At 41.1% G+C, this 19974-nt stretch overlaps 1 protein-coding gene and 1 pseudogene across 4 annotated transcripts; both read right to left on the bottom strand.

Annotated features, from left to right (window-relative positions):
• Positions 1 to 442: 442 nt before the first annotated feature.
• Positions 443 to 1761, bottom strand: LOC306829445 (tumor necrosis factor ligand superfamily member 13B-like; annotated as a pseudogene). The gene is made up of 6 exons: positions 1748 to 1761; positions 1310 to 1509; positions 1094 to 1184; positions 929 to 985; positions 733 to 845; positions 443 to 643 (listed from the first exon to the last, which is right to left on the bottom strand). The product of its transcript is annotated as a tumor necrosis factor ligand superfamily member 13B-like (transcript).
• Positions 1762 to 1864: 103 nt separating this feature from the next.
• Positions 1865 to 14684, bottom strand: eda (ectodysplasin A). 3 transcript variants are annotated; one of them, XM_079352844.1, is made up of 8 exons: positions 13852 to 14684; positions 7500 to 7599; positions 4905 to 4943; positions 4449 to 4622; positions 4082 to 4116; positions 3908 to 3959; positions 3221 to 3339; positions 1865 to 2921 (listed from the first exon to the last, which is right to left on the bottom strand). In XM_079352844.1, the coding sequence occupies exons 1-8, from the start codon at positions 14176 to 14178 to the stop codon at positions 2661 to 2663; spliced, it is 1107 nt and encodes a 368-aa protein (XP_079208970.1). In that variant the 5' UTR covers positions 14179 to 14684; the 3' UTR covers positions 1865 to 2660. The 3 variants fall into 3 exon arrangements, with proteins under 3 accessions (XP_079208970.1, XP_079208969.1, XP_079208968.1); XM_079352843.1 differs by having other exon boundaries at positions 3227 to 3351; positions 13852 to 14682; XM_079352842.1 differs by having other exon boundaries at positions 3221 to 3351; positions 13852 to 14680.
• Positions 14685 to 19974: the final 5290 nt, after the last annotated feature.

The following is a 19974-nucleotide window of genomic DNA, read 5'->3' as shown; positions in this document are numbered from 1 at the left end:
AAATTGTATGACGTTATCTACACTAAAAAAAAATTACATCTTACTCATCATTTGTTGAAGATGTAACCTAAGGGAATTCAAAGGTAGCCTATGTATTGTGGTTTGAGATAGAGAACTAAAAATTACAACCAATACATTTTCTACTATATTATTGTATTATATAGTCTGGCTAATTTTGTTTATGCTCTGAGCTTAGTCAGGTTGTTGTTGAGCTGGCTGGCTGGCTGGATAGATGGATAGATGGATAGATGGATGGATGGATGGATGGATGGATGGATAGATGATAGATAGATAGATAGATAGATAGATAGATAGATAGATAGATAGATAGATAGATAGATAGATAGATAGATAGATAGATAGATAGATAGATAGATAGATAGATAGATAGATAGATGTAACATATGTTATCACTTAAAAAGAGAGAGAGATTCATACAGTGTTATACAAAAGGTAAGGATATAGCAGCCTTACAGCCACACAGTACCTCTCTGATCTGCAGTGGGGAAGGAGTATTGGCAGGAGTATGATCTGGCATTTCTTGCAGGCAACGCAATAGCTCTGTTTATGTTATTCCTGTTTGAGTTGACCTTCAACTTTGAATAATGTGACCCATAACAGTACTTTGGCTTGTTAACAAAACCTGTGAATTTAGCAGAACATTAGCAGAATAGTTGGAACAAATCAGATGTAAATCAATTTAGTTATGCTTGAATTAAAGTGACACAATACTTGTCCAAACACCAAGTAATAACCATCCTCTTGGACAACAATTCTGTTGTCCTTCAGTGAAATCGCATTTCCTTGCTACGCAGAAATGGTCCAAGGGATCTCTAATTTATTTCCTGTGAGAAAAGGTTAGTTACACTTATTCAAAATAATGGCACACAGTGGGTTGCTCAGGCCAAATACTTAAATGTAGTTTTACCTCTTATGTCTGGCTGTTTGTTAATGTTAGCAGTTAAATACAGGAATGATGTTGGAGCTGACAAAGGGGGGAATAAACATAATACTTGCATTTTATTAACTTAGCGTACACTGTTTATGTGCTCACTAACAGATTAGACCGTAACTAATGGACACATTTTCAAACCACCTCTGCAGCTGCTCTGTTCCCGTATTCCTCTCCTAGAAGAGACCTTCAGAGAACTCTGAGCTCTTTGCAAAGCACTTGGCTTTAAGTCCTTAGAGAAAACAAAGCATTAGGAGAAAACGTATTATTGCAGCGTTATCTGAACGCTCACTAATGGCATAAATCTCAGTAGTACAATGTCCAAGATGACTCCATCCTGCATAATCAGTGACATACCTCCTTTGTTTGAGACATCCTGGCAATTTTCCCAATAACTCCCTCAGAACGTGGCTGATTTAATTGTAGAATTGTCCCATTGGAGTTTGCAAAAATCTTTTTTTTTTTTTTTTTTTACTCTGGCTCTGTGCACCAAGAAAAGACTGAGACAAAATACAAATGTTATGAGTGATAATAAAGCATTGTAAAGTACTGTGAGACTAGAAAGCAGACTAAACGTCTACAAGTTGCTGAAATGAATGAGGTCACACATCAGTTAACCTTGGAAACCTGAAATATTCTGTTACTAAATGAGTTTCTAAATGAGGAGCTTTCTTGCCTCTGCCTCTCAAGATGGAACTCATTTAGACTGTATGAAGAGTACAGCCGAAATTTATTGTATTGTGAAACTTGCAGTCAAAGTAAAAGCCACATTTTAATAAAGACAAAAGGCCTCACTCAAAGAACACCATTCGTCGTCGTCTGTACTGGTGCCAGCAGACTCAAATGTGAAATAAGTTTAACCTTTTAAATCAATACCACTCGTTGCTCATACACAAAAGACAGACAAATGCCTTTAGACAGAAAATGAAACATTTTAATCCATCAATCAACTCCATTTACAAAAGTATATCCCATTTTATATACAATATTTACAGAGACGTATAAACAACTATCATTTCTCCACATGGATTCACTCATACTGTAGCTAAACAATAGCACTGTAACAAAACATATCACTGATATTCTGCATGGATGCTGTAGTGCAAATGTGTGCAAAATATATAGTGCTGTTGCCCTGTGAATACCTTATAACTCCAGTTTTAATGGGGTTTTCTCAGCTTTGCATGGATACCGTTATACTTGCTTTGAATATTCAAATGCTCTGTTAATCATTTTTATTACCCAGGGGCATATGGAGCTTTATGCCCCTTGTTAAACCACTTGGTTATAACTGTTAATATAATTAAATTAGTTAAAAAGGCCAAGTATACAAATTGCAAATAAAACATTTTGAGTAGCCTGTGTTTGGAGATAAAAGATTATCATTCAACAGCACTTCAAATATGTAAATATTTAGTATATGTCAGAGCAGTGTCCTTCCTTGTTATAGAGATGGCGTCTGTGTTGACACAAAATGGTGACTATAAATAGACTTTTGTTTGATGAGGACATTTGAGGGGAAGCAAAACATATTATATCGTCCTTTTTAATACAGAATTGTGAAAGTGGACACAAGTCGGCCATGAGCTCCTCAAGGTTAATGTTTTCCTTAACACAGGGGAAAGACATTGGCTGGACAGTTTCTGATTTAACCTCAGTGAACAACGTTTCCCTTTTTTTTTTTGAGTGCTGCTGTGGTGTGTAGTTATCAGTTCTGTCCAGCAGATGGAGCCTCTCCAAGCCTTACACTACCCAGGAAAGTGGTATGGTTGGTCATACTGATGAGTGTGTCCTCATACACTATGCGTATGGAGATCCTCTGGCCGGCGCGCAGCAGGCTCACACCAGCCGTGTAGCAGGTGTTGAACTTGCGCTGTCCCGTCTCGATGCTGCAGGTGCAGCGCAGGAACGGGTTGGAGTCCACCATCACCTCATAGCTGGCAATGTCGGTGAAGTTGAGGTAGTACACCTGGTTAAGTGGGGGAGACATAAAAATTCACAAGAGACTGAGAGGGGTAGTCAAAACAAGTCCACATGATATTTAGGAGCCTATTTGAAGCTGAAACAGCTGGAATATCAACATGGGTTTGAGTTATAGACATTCATATTTTACTACAGACAGAAAAGCTATGTCTTAAAATATAACTCAAAACTTTACGTGTAAAAAAAAAAAGAGGAAGAAGCAAGGTTTAAATCTTAACTTTAAACTGCCAGTTCTTTAGACTCTGAACTGTAAGTTATAAGAGTTACGTCAAGGACCGTACTCACTTCTACCTGACTATATATGAAGTAGACCCCGTCCAGCAGCACTTCTAGCTCTCCAGAGCGAGAGTGCATTTTAAACACACGATGATGGATGGACACCATTTTCCAGTTCCTAAGGATGCCTTCAGAAAGATCTAAACATGTCACAACAAACAAACAAGAGGCAAACAGTCATCATAAACAGCTATCAGCGGTGTTTAACTGAAACCAGAGCTCAGCTCTGGCAGTAAAAAACAAACAAACTAATGATGCTTGGGCTTTTTTTTTTTTATTTCAAAGTAAATGTGAAAAAAGTGTGTTAGAAAAGGGTGCTTCTGCTTCTGACCCGAGTTAATATGGGTCTTATTTCAACATTAATATAAGCCTGTAACTGTATAGTAATCCTACAATAGCTCTAGAATTATTTGATATTCACTATAATCTTATAGAACAGAGGTAGCAATATTTAACCATTTAAACCATAAACTCTAAGTCTAGCTGCATCAAATATAGAAAATACATTTCAAAAACGACTAAAACTGGCATGTTTATTTACTCTGGCACAAGACTACGGTTTAGCAGGCAAGCGTTTATTAAACCAGTTGCAGACACAGATTTCTGACGAAGGACACTGACAGGGATTAAGCCTGTTTATTGTTCTGTGTCAAACACAGAGGAGTAAGTACAACCGAGAACAGACAGAGGACCCACCTTCTCTCACTTGGATTGTCGTCTCCTGCCCCTGCAAATGAACCACTGCAGGCTGAAAAACACAAAAGATCTCTGGTGACTAATCTGGATGCGCGGTAAAACAAGAGGAACGGCGGTTTCGTCAGGGGTTTTGTGTCAGGCTGAAATTTAATTTTAAAAGCTGACGTGATCTACCTGGAATTCCTTTGTTTTCGTCCTATCGGGAACCCCTGTAACAATAAAAGAGAAAAGGGAGATACAAGATAAAATTCTGGCCTTCGACACTGCCGAGAAGAAGAGATGATGATTAAAACAAAACAAACAGTGAAATAGTTTAAAGATGGATTACAGCTATCCCACAGTATGTTTGACAGGCTGCACCAGAGACCCGCACTGAGAAGGCAATGAGTTCAACAATTTTGACAACCTGAGCCCCCTTCTAGTGTGGGAACGCGTCTCCATGCAGGAAAGTACTGTAATCTAAGAACAAATCTCTCAACTCGTGGGTGTTTTCAGCTTCTCTGGCTCGATTCTTGGCTATCATGTCGTTTCTGTTTTATACCTGATGGACCTTGACTGCCCGGAGGTCCCTGTGGCCCGGGGGGTCCAGGGGGTCCTGCAGGCCCCACAGCATTGCTCCCAGGAATACCGGGGATTCCAGGGATGCCCGGTGGCCCCTGTGGGCCCGGTGGACCAGGGGGACCAGGAGGCCCTGGCACTGACCTCTTTTTCCCGCCTAAGAGAGAAAGCAGAATGCATCAGACTGAGCGTCTGGAGAGTGAATTTATTTATATAGCCTGAAATCAAAAATTTGCAGGCAGGAATCACAGTCTGTATAGCATCTGTGCAGACTGTAAACTATCATATGAAGACAGCACAGAGGCAGAAGAAATATCCCCAAAGGACAGAATTAAATATGGAAAACCTGTCATTTTGTGTAATCCAACATAGTGGGGATCTGGACGAGTTTTCAAGTAACATCCTGAAAACAGGCGGCAGTTTGCAGTCTAAGGATTACCTTTTTTCTTCTCTTTCCTCCTCTCCTTTCCAGTCGATTCTGTAAAATAGCAAAGCAGTGTGATCAGGCTTCAAATGGGCTCTTGAACAATTATTATCTCAGATAACATCTCAAATATCCTGCTCATTCTGTGAAGGTATCAAAAATAGGCTAAAATAACAGATTGTGAGGTGCAGTGCTGAACACTGGAGTGGAGGTATGTCAGTCTGTGGTATCTTCTAGTGTAGTAATTTGTAAGTGTGGTTTCACCTCCTCTGTATGAACAAGTGCCTTAAGCATTCACAGGCAGTGGAACTGGAGAAGATCATTAGAGAGATACTTTATCCTGCCAAAATCCTTTTCTTTGAATTAAGCCCAGATGGAGAATGCAGATGAAAGTGTGTCTATGTGGGTGTGTTTGTGTGTGAGTCTTCTTTTTAAAACACATGTGAGCGTGAGCGTGTGTGTGTGTGTGTGTGTGCGTGGATGTTGATGGGGCATCTATGTCAGCCCTTGAAAGACAGAACGCACTTAGTGTGCCTCTGTGTGTGTGTGTGTGTGTGTGTGTGTGTGTGTGTGCAGCTGAAGAACCCTTTCAAAAAGCCGTCTCGCTGCTCTTGTGTTTACCATGTCATTACAACTACAAAGGCCATTTAACCTTAAAACCTCACAGTTTGAGTCCCCCTCAAACATATGGCCAGTGTTTCTCCTCTGGCTAAATGACTGGATGCATCCGCATAGATTTCTGTTAACGAGCAGCCCTATCTGGAATCTGGTGCCCGTTAGGAGTGCCCAGAACGCACGCACACACGCACACACACCACACACACACCTAAGACTGAGATTACAAAAGCCTTTGTCTGTGCGCTGAGAGCAGAGGAGAGACCTGGGAATGATTAGTGTTTAGAGGCTCGGGACTTTACTGATTTATGTAGAAAGTCTCAAAGGTGAGTTTTTTCTTCTAATTTAAACACAATCACTAAACTTCCCCCCAAGTATTCAGTGTCACGCCACAGACATCGGAATGCCTTGTGATCATGCTGCACTTGTTGCACTGAGACATGAAACTTCAAAGGCTAGGCTTTTTTTTTTTTTTTTTACTTGCATAGCTAGCATTCTAAATAAAAACTACAAAAGCACTTTCAGACATGTCAACCTTGCGGCTCTCTGTGAAGCCATTGATTACGATAAATCCATTTGTTGGGATTAATAAAACCCAGATAGCCTCAGATGATAATTGGCTCCTGAAAGGAAATGCTTGTTCTACAGAAAGATTATCAAGTTTTCATGTTTCAAACCTGACGGATAGCACAGCTGGATTCCAAACTTGTAATCCAGCTGCTTGGTCAATGAATTAAAAAAAAAGAGATATACATCGGGGACCCTTATATTATTTCGAGACGAAGGGAAATCAGTAAAAAGGCTTTCACTGTCTGTTTCAAATTGGTGAAACCCTCCCAAACTCCTTGTTTGCTATCCAAGTAATAATCAATCCCATTCTGTTAAATCACTCGCTCTATAAACTAGGCAACATTATGTGGGCAAGCTGCTTTGTTAAATAGGCACAAAGTGGTAAAATAATAGATTTCCACAAAAAGTGAGAAACTGTTAACAAACTGTTTTCAAATTTAAAGAGCCATAAGCCCAACACAAGCCTGTTATTTACACTGTCCTGAATCCCCTCCAAACAAGCAACATTATGGAAACCAGGGCCCACAATCCAGCTGCTGGTTGCCAAGCACTTCCAGAAAATGGACTGATCATGATGCAGGTGCACCAGAGAGCAATTGTTGGAGTTATTTTGTCGTGAAAGGAAGACCTGGAATGAAATAAAGCCAACACTCAAGGACACAGAGAGGGTTAATAGGCAGGGTCAGACTGCTCCTATTGCATACCCGGAAAAGGTCAACACACAACACTCTTCACTGCATTCACGTTTGAACTTTAGGCTACAGTAACAAAGGATATGTAACACTGGATAGGAAGGAAAGAGGTTTTCTTGTTTTTAAGGGTCATTCGACTTTATTGTTTCATTTGAGGTTCGTAATTCATTTCCTTGATGGGAGGCTTTTACATTTTTACAAACAGATACATAATACAAATCAGTCAATTAAAATCCTAAAAGCCCATGAGATGTTACTTCCCTTGCATAAATGCCCGCTCCTATGCTTCTGAAGCACTACTTACGTTAGGTTGGATAGATAAGACACTTACATTTTTAAAAGGATATTTTAGGTGTCATATACAGTATGTGCAGCTGGGATGAATCAGGAAGTGGAAACCCTTTTTTTATGATGAAGATGAAGATAAGCTTAGTTTATGGGCTTTGGAAATGAGATTTTAATACATGTGTTAAATTTATTCCACCCTTATTACAGATTAAGTAGGCAAAATGACAAAAAAAAATAAAGACCATTTAGTGGCTGTAAAAATATTCTTTTTATATATTTTTGGTTGAATGATTGAATATGGTGTGTTGCTTAAAGAACCTTGGCCACCAGTGTTTGGAGTGTTGCGTCTCTGAGTAATTGCAGACACAAGACACAACAGGAGATCATCATGATCAACCTACCCCCTAAAAAAAAAAAGAAAAAAAAAAAAAAAAACCCAACATACCCGTTTCTGGCTGCTTGCCGGGACTCCTTTTCGATCGCTGAGTTATCCCCCTGTGGTCCTCTGTGGCATGGAATTCACTATTTCTGTGCAGATACTTCTCCTGGTGAAAAAAAACAAAAAACAAAACAGGAAAGATAATCTTAATGAGTACCGGAATTTATAGAGCAGAATACTCGTGGCTTTCTTCAGAGTTTCTCCTCATTTCTGTTTGCAGGCCAGGATCATCGCATGCAAATCCTGTAAGGCCAAATAAGGAAAGAGTGATACAAGGGTTTGAGAGCAAAACCAACAGCCTACAAGTGGCCTTTCTATTCTTAAGGTATAATGTTTGCACAGACACAATTTGGGGCATTCGAAAAGATGTGAGACACTGTCAGGAAGCACATTCATTTGCGGCCAAGTCATTGTCTGTCCCATTGGGGCTGTAACCCATCCGGTAACCAGAGTCACTTTTGTCTGCGTTTGTGCCGTTTCAGACACTCTCACCTGGACTAGACTGCTCTAAAATTCACCTTTTCACACAAAAGGAGTGTATGAATTGTGGTTAATGTGAGAGCAATACCCACCTGGTCCTATTCAGAGGTAGCATGAATAAGCTAAAAAAATAAAAAATAAATGAAAAAGATCTGATGAAGCTGCTCTGAGCTCATACCTAAAAAAAAAAAAAAAAAAAAAAAAAAAAAAAACCAGGGAAAGCTATGCGAGAGCGAGTGGGGTGTTCCCATGGGCGAGTGACTGGCGGGACAAACCGCATGCCTGTGTTTTCGTGTGACTGGTTCTGGTCATCCTAAATTCACATGAACTCTGCAACATGCCAGACTGGCTCTGATGATAGAGAAAAAACATTTTGTGCTCAGGATTCAGAAGTTTAGAAAGGCAGATTGTTCAAAGTCCCATTCAGTTAGGACAGCCAGTTCGTGATCAATTTTTGGAGGATTCCCAGGACCCTGATAGACAAAAGGGAACTTGGCGCTTGAAAAACAACAAGACCACCCAAAGGCTTTTTCGCCAAGCCTCAAGCAGATATACGAGATCATCACACTTTGGAGTGTCAGCTTAAATAATGGTAGGAGTGAAGGATAAAAGCGCTCAATAGCTGAGGACAGATCAGACTTGTACTTGTGCTGGACATCTGCTTGGAGTTTGAACAACTGACATCTCCAAAGCAGTGACATGTGCAGCACCTAAGCATGGATCACAAGATAATAAAAAATATTCATGTATCACTTATTTTTACTGCTGGGAGTCAATCAGACACATTTGCTGACAGACACATGACCTCTGTAGGCCAATCCAAGTTGGGTACAAGATGACATATTCCATGTTTCCCGCTGTGACGCTCAAGTAAACACAGTTGTTAAACCCCGACGGCGAGAAATCTCCTTCTCCTGAAAGCAGCGTGAACTCCCCGTGCCTCTTTGTGTGGTTTTTGTGAGCGGAGCCACTGGAAGACCATAAGAAGACAGACAGGAAAAGTTATGTTTCAAGTTTTCTTCAATACCTCGTCTCAGATGTGGGATCCCCCCCCCCGCCCCCCCCGTGGTAAGGGTTGAGCTGTATCATGTCAAACACCCCCCACTGAATCGACGATGTTAAAGTCTACATCCCTGTCCAGCTGCCAGCCATGTCTGACCATACAAGCAACGGGAATTCCAGCCCGAAGGAGGAGTGTGTGGTGGAACAGTTTATCGACGCACACAGACCTCCAGATGTTCCCGCGAGCAGCGACGTTTGCTGTTCATTTGGTGCGCAGGTGTCTCCACATCTCCTCTCCAGCTGTTGGCATATAGGGGGCTTTTACTTCTCAAAGGATTCTGGGTGTATGTTCAGGCATATGGCATTACACTTTCGTCTGTTCTGACAGCCAAACATGATTCAACAGCCAATTTTTGGCCCGAGATTAAGCCCCGGCAGAACGACAAAAAAACAAACAAGCAATCTGCTAAGCTACTAGCAAAATGGAGTTTTGAGATGAAGGCTGCAAAAGTGATCTGTTAAAAAAAAGAAAGAAAGAAAAAAAAAAAAGAAGCGATTCCATTATGGCGACTTTGAGAAACGGTTTTTGCGCCCTTCTTTGCTTCATTTAACTTCATTACAACATTTACAGCCTTCAAAGGCACGCAGAGTTACAGTAAATCAGGATGACAATGTGTTGGTATGTATGCCAAGTGCCAACTATTGAGTAAACCATTCTTTTTTCAGCACAAGGGGAAAAATGCTATTAATTAGAGGGCTTTCAAATCTTCAAAGCGTGGGGGGGGGGGGTGCTGTTGCGCGCAGAGGACGCGATTCCCCGTTGCTCCGTGAGGATATGACTAAAATTCAGTCACCCCAGGGATGTGTAATTTAGTGATCACAAGCCTTCTTTTTGCCCTATTAACACTTAGTATTACAACAGCTTGTATTTTTACCCTTTTGTGCGCTTATAAAAGCCAAACTCCCTGACATTTAAGCAGTTTGTGAGAACAAAACGCCTCTGCTGAGGCGTCCTCGTTCTTCGAGCTGGCATTCTCAGCCAGCGGCAACTCCTTGAAATCTTTGGACCGGCAGTGACAATTAGTCACCAAAATTGCGGTTGAGAATGTGAGGTCACAAAGTTGACGGGGTGAAACTCGGGGCTTGTGGCTGCGCGCGCCACATGCAGGACTGGATGCCCATCTCCACTGTACAGGCGTTAACTCCGTGTAAAAGGGCCGAGGAGACAAGGTCCATAAAAGTCTCTCCAGTGACGGCACCTTTTCTTCTTCAATATCACGCGAAAAAAAAAGAAAAAAGTGTCCACACCCCTTCAGCCCAATATATCAGACACTGCTCTCTGGAAAAGCCATATGTTTTCAACCATAACTCGGGTAATTTAATAACACCATCCATAGATTGTCATCTAAAAAGCTGTGGAGCTCAACCTAAGGGAAATGTTGCCTGTCAGCAGCCAATCAAATGTCATTGTTGCAACACTTGCTGGCACGGTGACTCCGAGATTAATGCCATGAACGCTTAAAGAATTTATTATTTTTGGTAGATGTTTGTGACTCTGGACTTAATCTGTACTGGGCGTCTAGTCTTCGCCATCCGTCTGTCAAGATGATTCAGCGTCGTGGGGAAACGTTTGCAGCCACGCATGTCTTACGTTTTGACCTCCTCTACCTCTCGCTTTTATAACACTTGTGTCCACCCTGATTCGTTCCCGACACGGAGGCTCCCTCTATATGTTCACATGATAGTTCTGTTTTAACTAATCAAGCACTGGTCACAGTCAAAGCAGAATTGGGTGACAGCCCACCCTGGCGCCCCCAGAGCTTGTAGGCTGCTGAGGACTTTGGGTCTCATCAAACTGACTTTTTTAATAGCCGTTAACTAGGCTCCAGATGTTTCAGCATCTGTTCTCTGTGTGACTTTGAAGGCACACATCAGAGGAGAAAATTATTTCATATAATGGTTATAAGAAAAATCTTAGGCAAGAAGAAAAAGCAATCCAAGCTAACACAATTAAGTGTTCCATGGGTGGATTTTTTATTATGTCTCACTCTCTGAGGTCAGGTGAAAGAGGGTCAGGCTCGGTGCCAGTGACACTTGCTCTTTTTTTTTTTCAACCGACGCTCTTCATCGCACTCTTGTTTCAGAGCTAAGAACGACGAAGTACACGCAGACACAGTCTCACACACTCACACACCTGGGAGGGACTGTTTTACTGTTGGGAACAGCGCAGATCTGCTGGACAGCTGGGGTTTACTGCCTTGCTCAGGGGCATGCAGACTGAGAGCGCGGAGGGAAAGACTGTTTGTTCATGTCCCAGGCATGACCATTAATGACCACATCATCTGCTCTCGTTAAGAAGCAACTGAGAAGGTGTGAGATTTTAAGTGCTACATAATTTCTGAGTGCAAGTCTGCAACAAAGAGCTCCTCGCCATGTTTTCAATTGTCTCCATGTTTTAATTGCGTTAGAGCGAGGAATCTCTTCAAGCTCGCAAAGAGGATCCTGTTTTAATTTTTGCACGAACATCTGAGAAAACTAAATTGCACAGACATCCGGACAGATAGTGGTGTCCTGAAAGCTGATTACAAACTTGTTGTATTACAGCTTTAAAGCCAAGATCTTAATCTGGGGTTTATAACGACAACCATTTTCTTCAGATCAGGGGTGAATCTAAAACAGCTGCCAAATTCAAAGAAAAATTGAAGTTTTGCCTGGGTAGTTTAGGTCAGTTTTCTTTCCTCTGTGAAAGACTGTAAAGAAGGTGACACGTATTGACAGAAAATTAAAAAAAAACAAACAAAAAAAACAAGTGCTAGTTCGTAGATTTGAATGTAAATTTACGTTATTTAAACATTATTGTTACTTCTATTCTTCATATAACTTCTAGATAAAAAAAAAAAACATCCTGGGCTGTGGACAAAGACAAACATGTTTTTTTTTTCTCTCCAAAAGTTATGAAAAGAAGACTCTTAGTTCTGAAAACTGGTGTCAATGTACATTCAATAAGAACCGTTATCCTCTTCAATGCTAACGTCTCAACAGAGCAGCAGCTCTTTTTCTTCAGTTTTTACTCAAGAAAGCGCTGTGAGATAAATGCCAAATAAAAAAAGAAGGTCTTTTTCTACTTGGCATGCTGTCTAGCATGGTTGATTTATGTTCAACACTGTCCAGCGCAGTTGAAAACTATCTGACGTGCACTCAAAATAGGTGTATAATGCTGTTATGACATGAGGGGTTGTCACAACAGAGAACATCTGAGTAGGAGTAAATCTTTGGTAGACTGCATGAGTATTAGTTCGCATGTTTGTTCCTTTACGTGATCCGTTTGGCTCAGGTTGTTGTCTGGGATGACTGTTCATGTTCCGTTACACTTGTCTGTATACCTGCCCGTCACATCCAATTTAACTGATGCTGCTGAAGTTCCTTTGATGAAGACTTGTGTTAAAAAATCCAATAAACAATTTTTTGCCGTGCAAAAAAAATATCTTCAAAGGAAACGCTCGAAAAGCTAACAAGTGCGGCCGCTGCGTCCAAATGCCACATGCTCCTGTTTCTCCAACTATGTAAACTGTGGGATGTGTAATCAGAGTTGTTTAATGCAGACATCTGGCACGGACAGCATCACAGCGCCTTTAAATATTTACAGCTGGGCCACAGTCTTTCACCTCATGAAGCGTCACCATCTGGGTTGAATACCGAACCCATCTCGCTCGCTTTTAACCAGAGAAACCAAACTAAAATAAGCTTTGCAAAGCACTAAATGAATAGGCTGAGCTTTCCACTTGTAAAAGGAAAATATTACAAACACCAAAACCAGCATCTGAACTCCATGATGTTTCCTACGCAGAGACAAACGCCTCCATCCTTTACAAACTCCTCTGAGTGGTTATCATGTTTAGGGGTTCAGCCAGTGCCCCACACAGAGGATCGTTTTCTCTTACAGGTTACACAGTTGGTGACACATGAGCTAATTAAGCAAGCAATGTTGAGACCTACACTCAGTCCCTTTGTACTGATGAGATTAGGGGAGTATGTGGAGGTGGTGAGGAAGGATTGTGTGTATGTGTGTGGCTGTTGCCAAAGCCACAGACAACACACTGAACATTCAATCAGGCCGCTGCCAGAAAAGAAAACACATGTGAAACGAGTCTGGCTCAGCTCCAAGTACCAACTGCCCCATCTAAGTCCTGATGAATTTACATCAGCCCCTGGGCTTTGCACCTGCTGGTGATCCACTTAATTTGCTGTCCACCTGCTGCAGCACACTGAATGACCCATGCGAGGGGATCCAGCTGGGCAGGCTGCCTAGGGTTTGAGAATCAACCCCTGTCTGTTAAGGGAGAGCTCTGGAAAAAAGACAAATTGGGTTAAAAGCTTTTCAATTTAGGAAATGTAAAAAGCTGCTCATTGAGCATACGTTTAACTGAGCTATAGTGATTTCTTGTGCTATGACGGTACCGTTTCTGGACATTACCTCTCGTGACTTCCCTCATATGTTTACCTAAAAAGACAGACTTCAGCCAGCTGACAGACTTGAAGTTTATACCATTGTGCATCTTCGTCCAAGAGACTGACTCATGCCACGGGAGCCCTACTTCAACATATTTGTCTGGAAACTGAGCAGGCATAACTTCGTGACGAGGCTACTGTAAAAGAAGTTGCCCAGAAACATGCCATAACAGAGCACAGGCACAAACCTGACACCGTGATACGGGAACAGGAGGACAGACGGAGGTGAATGAACACGAACAGCCTCCGTGCGAGGAATGAAAACAATGTGGTTTTGAATTAGCTGCTGTGCCTTCTAAAAAAAAAAAAAAATCAACAAAAAATGTTTCGTCTTGTGTTTTGGGTGCTTTTTTTTTTTTTTTTTTACCTCATGACCCTCTCCGCCGCGGCTGCTCCCGGGGTCCACGCGCGGGTGTCCGGGCGAGAGCGCCGCCGCCGGGTCAGCCAGGTCACTCCCTGCAAGAGGCAACATGGAGTCCCGCTTCTGGTGGATAATTTCCTTTTTTACTTCGGAGCGCAGGTCCAAATAGCAGACGAGGGTGACAGCGTGAAGACACAGAGACAGCAGGAATAATCCCAGGAAGACAACACTGCTGCTGGTCCGAGTCCTGCACTTCTTGTTGCACGTGCAGGGAGCCGCTCTAGGCATCACTTTGTCCGGGAAATCCTCCGCGGATGAACCATCGCATGCCATTATCGGACTGAGCGCGAGGCCAGGCTCTTTATCTCGGCATAATCGGCTCGTTTGTCTCGCGCGGGCCGAGGCTATTCATCAACGTAGAAACTCATAGGTGCAGAAGCGGCAGGTCGGCGCAAACTTCTTCGGGTATCTGTAGTAACAAGGGAGACCCGCCCACCTCGGCTTTGATTGGCTGAGTACAATTACGAACCCAGACAATCCGGGCCAGAGGTTGGGGACTGGATGCACCAGGTGCAGTAGTTGAGCGACACCCAATGGACAAAGTGGGCAACTGCAACGCTTCATTAAACGATGACAATCATGTATTGACAAAATTCCCTGTTTATTTTGTTTGTTCCTTGTGTAGGCTAAAGCTCTTATTATTCACTTTACTGGCACATTTCTGAACTTTATAATTTCCTCTGTGTGTATCTGGGGAAACGCTATTCACTGATGTATATTGTTTATTCATGTGTTTAAGGCTTTAAACATGCTATTTTTCATTGGTATACTTTGTTTGGCACTTTGTTTAAATGGTAAATATTGCCTGATGTTGTCACTGAAAAAGAAAGAGCAGTTGATGATTGTATCTATTTCATCAAAGAGTGGAAAAGTATTGCAAATTGTCTTCTTAACCAGACATTAAACAATTAAATTCAATTAAGCCTGGACCTACATCTGGACCCTGTCAGACTTGAACAGTATGATAACAGATTTGGAAGAGAGTCAAAGTCGCTGTGAGATCAGCTCTGTGTACAACACCGTCAAAGACTCTAAACATGCATCACTCAGCTGGACACAGAGGAATGTTTGACATTTATGTTACCAAGAAGCCAGCTGAGGACAATGTTTTAGCAAGATGTGTCACTGATGTTTCTACATGCTTGACATCCAAAGCAGGCCTTACTTTTGATCTCCTCAGATGTCAGCACTTTGATCTCTCAGGCAGAGAACAGGAGTTAGCTTGTTCGAAGGGCGTCCTTGAGATGATGAAACCTGTGCATTGCTCAGACCTGAAACTTTAGGGGGGGGGGGGCTTGATGGATCACCAGCTTAGATTAGTTTTCAGGGAAGTGCCACAAAACATCTGTCTTTATTTCTTTGGGACAAAGTTTGACATTTCAGTGCACTTGACCTACAGAGAGGTGCACTCTTTCATAATAAGAGCTCACCCTGCCAGACACTGACTAATCATCAGCTTTCGCTTTGTATTGTCAAGGAAAGTAATAGAGAGGAATGACTTTTGGAGATGAGAATATGGGTTTTTCATTACTGGGAAATGTGTTGGGCACAAAGTTGAGGCCAAAATTCATTATATTATTTCTAATTTTGCTCTTGCTGCCACTGTATTACAGCCAATTTCACCTCACAGAAATCTGTTTCATTCCCCTAACTCATCTGCAGAAAAAAAGTGATTCTAGTCAGCTGCCACTGAAGGGCAGCATTGCCAAACCATGAATCAATATCAGAGCGTGTCTGGGTCTTGATGAACTTGAACTCAAATCATAAAATAGCTTCACATCTGGGAAAAATGTAACCTTAAATAACATCTATAATCTGTCTTTGTATTTTGATGTAAAATTCTCTGTGGACTATCGATCTCAAAGTAAGGAACCCTCTTTCTCTCTTTCTTTCATATCTCCATTGTTCGAGTATATTGTAGTGAAATCAAAGGGGGGAAAGACATTCAAAGTAACCCTCACAGGGCCTGTGACTGAGGGCTCAGTCTAAGTACATTTGCTTCGCTTTTCATCTGAGCAGCAGCACAATGACTTTGAGAAGCAGATAATCCAAAACTGGAATAGTCAGGCGAATATATCTCATATGATTTCTACCCATTCCAAAAAATAATATATATTTTAGGTTAGTTTATATGAGGAGCTGCTTTGGGGTATACTCTATTCATTAGATTTTGCATACTTACTTTTTTTTTTTGTGGTAAAAGGAGGTCAGCCAGCCTTAAGGTAGAGGTTAACACAAGTCACCTCAGACAAGCTGGTGACAATTAAAAAGTAGTTTTGTCGTGATTGTTTTTCTGGCATCAAAAAAATGAGGAATAATTCTTATAACAACCTCCAAGGCATCAATGCAGCGTACATAAATGCTGTGCCACTCAATCCTCTCTGAGCTTATAACAAGATTTAGAGGCTTTCCCTGCCAGATGATGGAGTTTTGCACAGGCTTTCCGATATTTTACCGTGGAGAGCTGAGTGGTGGGCTGACGCTCGTGACTTCAACGAGTTGTTGCAAGATGATGGCTGCTCTGTCTTAAGTGAAGCTGTGATCTTGTTAAAATTCACCATCAGTTGATAAAAGAGCACAAATTAAGATTGACTTTAAATAGCCATTAAGAGGTATCACAGATGAGCTGAAGTGATTAATCGCTAACAGAATAATAGCGTTACATATAACGCTGAATTGTTTCAGACCTCTCTGGCACATTACTTTCTCAGGAGTCATTGTTTCTGCATATTGAATTGCGGAGGTGTAACCTTGGCTAATTGATATGCTTTGGCATTTGATTTCCTACCTATAAATCTCCTGTAAATTGGAGCACATCTCCCATTTCCCTGAATGATGATTCATTCACTCTCGTTGTAGGTGCCTATATTAAGAGTCTTTATCAGGAATGGGAAGTTCTCCTTGTCTGTACACTGTACAGATTTCATACCTCTGTGCTTTTCATGCATCTGTTTTCTGACCATTGAAAGTCTGTGGCTGGACTGTATAGATTTTTATATTCTACATAGAATCGGTGCAGTTAAGTAGCTTTTTAGCATGCACTGGATTTTTTGGGGTGTGTGTGTTTTTCCTCAAGCACGCTTAAGGGAACCTGTAAAGGATACTATGTTAGACCTACATCATTACTGTTTTACTTTTTCGAATCATTTTTGGGGCTTTTAAAGCATAGCGGTAAAGTAGACAGAAGAAGGGAGCTTAGGAGGAAGGAGACGGTCATGCAGTTCGAGCTGAGGTAGCTCGAACACTGTGTGATAATGAGAACACTGTGTGATACAGCAGCTTGTTGAGTGATGCTATAGTTTACATACTATATGGTAGCAGAAGCTATTCAGGTGATTACATTTCATAAAACAACTGTGTCAGACATATTACATCCATGAAAACATTTATTTCATATATTTACAAATGATAATATTCATGTCATTAATATATAACTATGTGTTTTATAAACCACCTTATCATCTAGAGAATCTCACTCTTTAAAAACTAAACAGTAATAGACACAGTTCTGTATTTTACACAGACACCAACAATGATAACAGCTTAGAGCCATGAAAACGATATGTTCAAGAGGGTAGACAGCAAAATGAGAAGGAAGATGCTTCTTTGAAAGGCCCAAAAGCAATCAATAAATACAAGACTGAAGTTGTTGTAACACAAGCAGATAACTGGTAATACTGAAACTTTAGTCTCCTGACGTTATAAAGAGCTATTAGATGTAAGGTGCCCTGTTTCACTTTGTATGGGATCATTTAAAACTAAAACAATACACAAAAAGTTGAGACTGAGACGTTAGTTGAGACTATCTGAGATTGTTGAAATACCGGCGTCTTAACAAGCAAAGATGTGTATATATCAGGAAATGATTTTGCTGTTTACTCGAATCAAACAACTTAATGACTTTGTAATCCAGCAGGCTAGGAGGACGATAGCTCTATTATGGAAGAAAATTAATATACTTTACATTTGTTAAATGAAAGAATGAAGGAGCTGTCATCTTGTATTGCACTGGAGAGATACACGCATACAACACAAGGAAGGACAGCATCATTTTGAAGTGTGTGGAAACCAAGCGGCTACCTCTAGGGTTGAAAAAAAGGGAGATAATGTGGAAGTGCAAAATCCGGCAGTTTGTCGAGTGTCTGCTTGAGGCTGGCTGCAGAAGCACAGAAAGTCACTTACACTCCCTGTCAACAAAAACAACTACATTCTTCTGACTAATATTGTCTCTTTGCAGTTTGCTCCCAGGTAGGTCTGAACAACTTGTCCAAACTTTTGTTGAAAGAACCTCTGCTACTGCTGAGGGCAATGATAATGACAGCGTTAAGACTGAATCAAATCAGTAAAGTTGAGCCTGAAAGTGAGCCTGAAAACCCAACCATAGTCTAACATGATCTGAAAGATATGAGATCAAGTGAGAGAAAGAAACTATGCTGCTATTGTCTGATGACACTTCCAGATAGTGTTTCCTTTACATGATAAAAAACTCATTTGGAGTTTTTATCATGTCAACAAACATTGATTAGTGAGGATTTTAAAGAAGAACATTAGAAAATGTACTACAGTATAGTAGCAAAAAAGGATCTGTACATTATTGTGTTTCAAGGATAACAAGGTGAAACCAGATTTAGAGAATACCACAGGATAGTCTAACCATGCAGTGCTGATTTTAAAGTGAAACTGGGTGCATTTAACATCATATTTCTTCCCTCTACAACATGAAGTTTATACACACTTTCATTTAAGTTTCTTACCCTGAAAGCATTTTTCCTGTGCCAAGTTTTCACTGTTTAAGGCATTTTATTAAACAGGGATGTTTTGCTGTTAAGGTTGTAATTTTTTTTGTGTGCCTTGCCTCCAGCTCAGCAATACTCCTCTGTGAGTAACCTCCACGGTAACACTGCAGCACCATCAGCAGAGATGAAAAACAGGTTGAAAAACAGCCAACCTGAACGACATACAGCACACTTGTGTCGCAGAGAATTACAACAGTACTATGGATCAACAACATAACAAAGAACATGCCACTGCTCTGGTATTAACACTACAAAGATAAAGCATTAAATGGATTAAGAGAGCAGACAATGAGCAAGTAACAGGAGCCTCTCGTTGAAAATAATTAAGGCCGTTTATGCCTTTATTTGAATGGACAGCTACAGAAAGGGGATGACATATTCCTAACAGTGTCAGGATCGGGAAGTAAATCAGCGACCTGGATTATAAGGACTGTAACCTCAGTACACAAGGCGCCCACTCGAAGAGCTGAGCCAAAACAGTGACCCACGTTGAGCCACTTTTACATTTTTGAGTCACGGTTCTTAATTGAAACGACATATTTTTTCTATTTTAGCTCAAATTTTTGACTCCCACTATGCTACAGGTAAATATCTTGTTTTTTTAGTTTGTAAAAGGTTAACTTTGTTTACCAGCAAGCCAGATAAACAAAAACATCTCATCAAACTGAGGGGTAAAATGTAAATGGAGAGAGAATCTGGTCCTTTCTTTTGCGCCTATTTCAAAAAAAAAAAAAAAAAAAATGACGGTGAAAAGAATGTCACCGGAAAGAATTTATAAGATATGAATCTGAATCATTTGAGCCATTATCCCATTCAGATTTGTCACGCTCTGCTGCCAGCTCCTTCACTGCAGGAATGTTTACACTTTGAGATTTTAGGCATCAAATTGCTCGGTAACCCAGAGCAGGTACAGCGATGGAAAGATAAATTAGACTATCTTCTTGTAGACACTTGTAAACCTTGGATGTGATGTGAGTCTCCATCTAACCATGAGGTGAAATATGAGTAAGATGCATGTTTATGTGAGCTTTTATTATGTACCGGGAGGATGGTTTGTGGCCTCTCCGTTCCCTGGATGTTTTCAACGCTGCTTGTATTGGAGGCTCATGTGAGGCTGCCACCTCTGCCAGCTTCAATAAACAGTCACTACCTATATTGGAGCCTTTAAGTCAGACCAACAGCATGATCAAGAGCACACCTGAGGTGAACCCTGAGGTAATCTACCCTTCTGCCTCACTCTGGGCTACTCTCTATATTTATGTCTCTCTGCTTT

This window comes from Symphodus melops, assembly GCF_947650265.1.
Source record: "Symphodus melops genome assembly, chromosome: 9".
In the NCBI taxonomy this organism is placed as follows: domain Eukaryota; kingdom Metazoa; phylum Chordata; class Actinopteri; order Labriformes; family Labridae; genus Symphodus; species Symphodus melops.
The sequence above is the reverse complement of the archived record's forward strand: the minus strand, read 5'-3'. Positions and strand labels throughout refer to the sequence as shown.

Bases quoted from the DNA above. Each gene is read 5' to 3' on its own strand.
- eda (XM_079352842.1), bottom strand. From the start codon at position 14,178: ATGGCATGCGATGGTTCATCCGCGGAGGATTTCCCGGACAAAGTGATG. The intron at 4,944-7,499 runs GTATGTTGGGTT...GCTATTTTACAG, and splicing joins CGGCAAGCAGCCAGAAACGG to AATCGACTGGAAAGGAGAGG. The intron at 4,623-4,904 runs GTAATCCTTAGA...TTTCTCTCTTAG, and splicing joins GAGGAAAGAGAAGAAAAAAG to GCGGGAAAAAGAGGTCAGTG.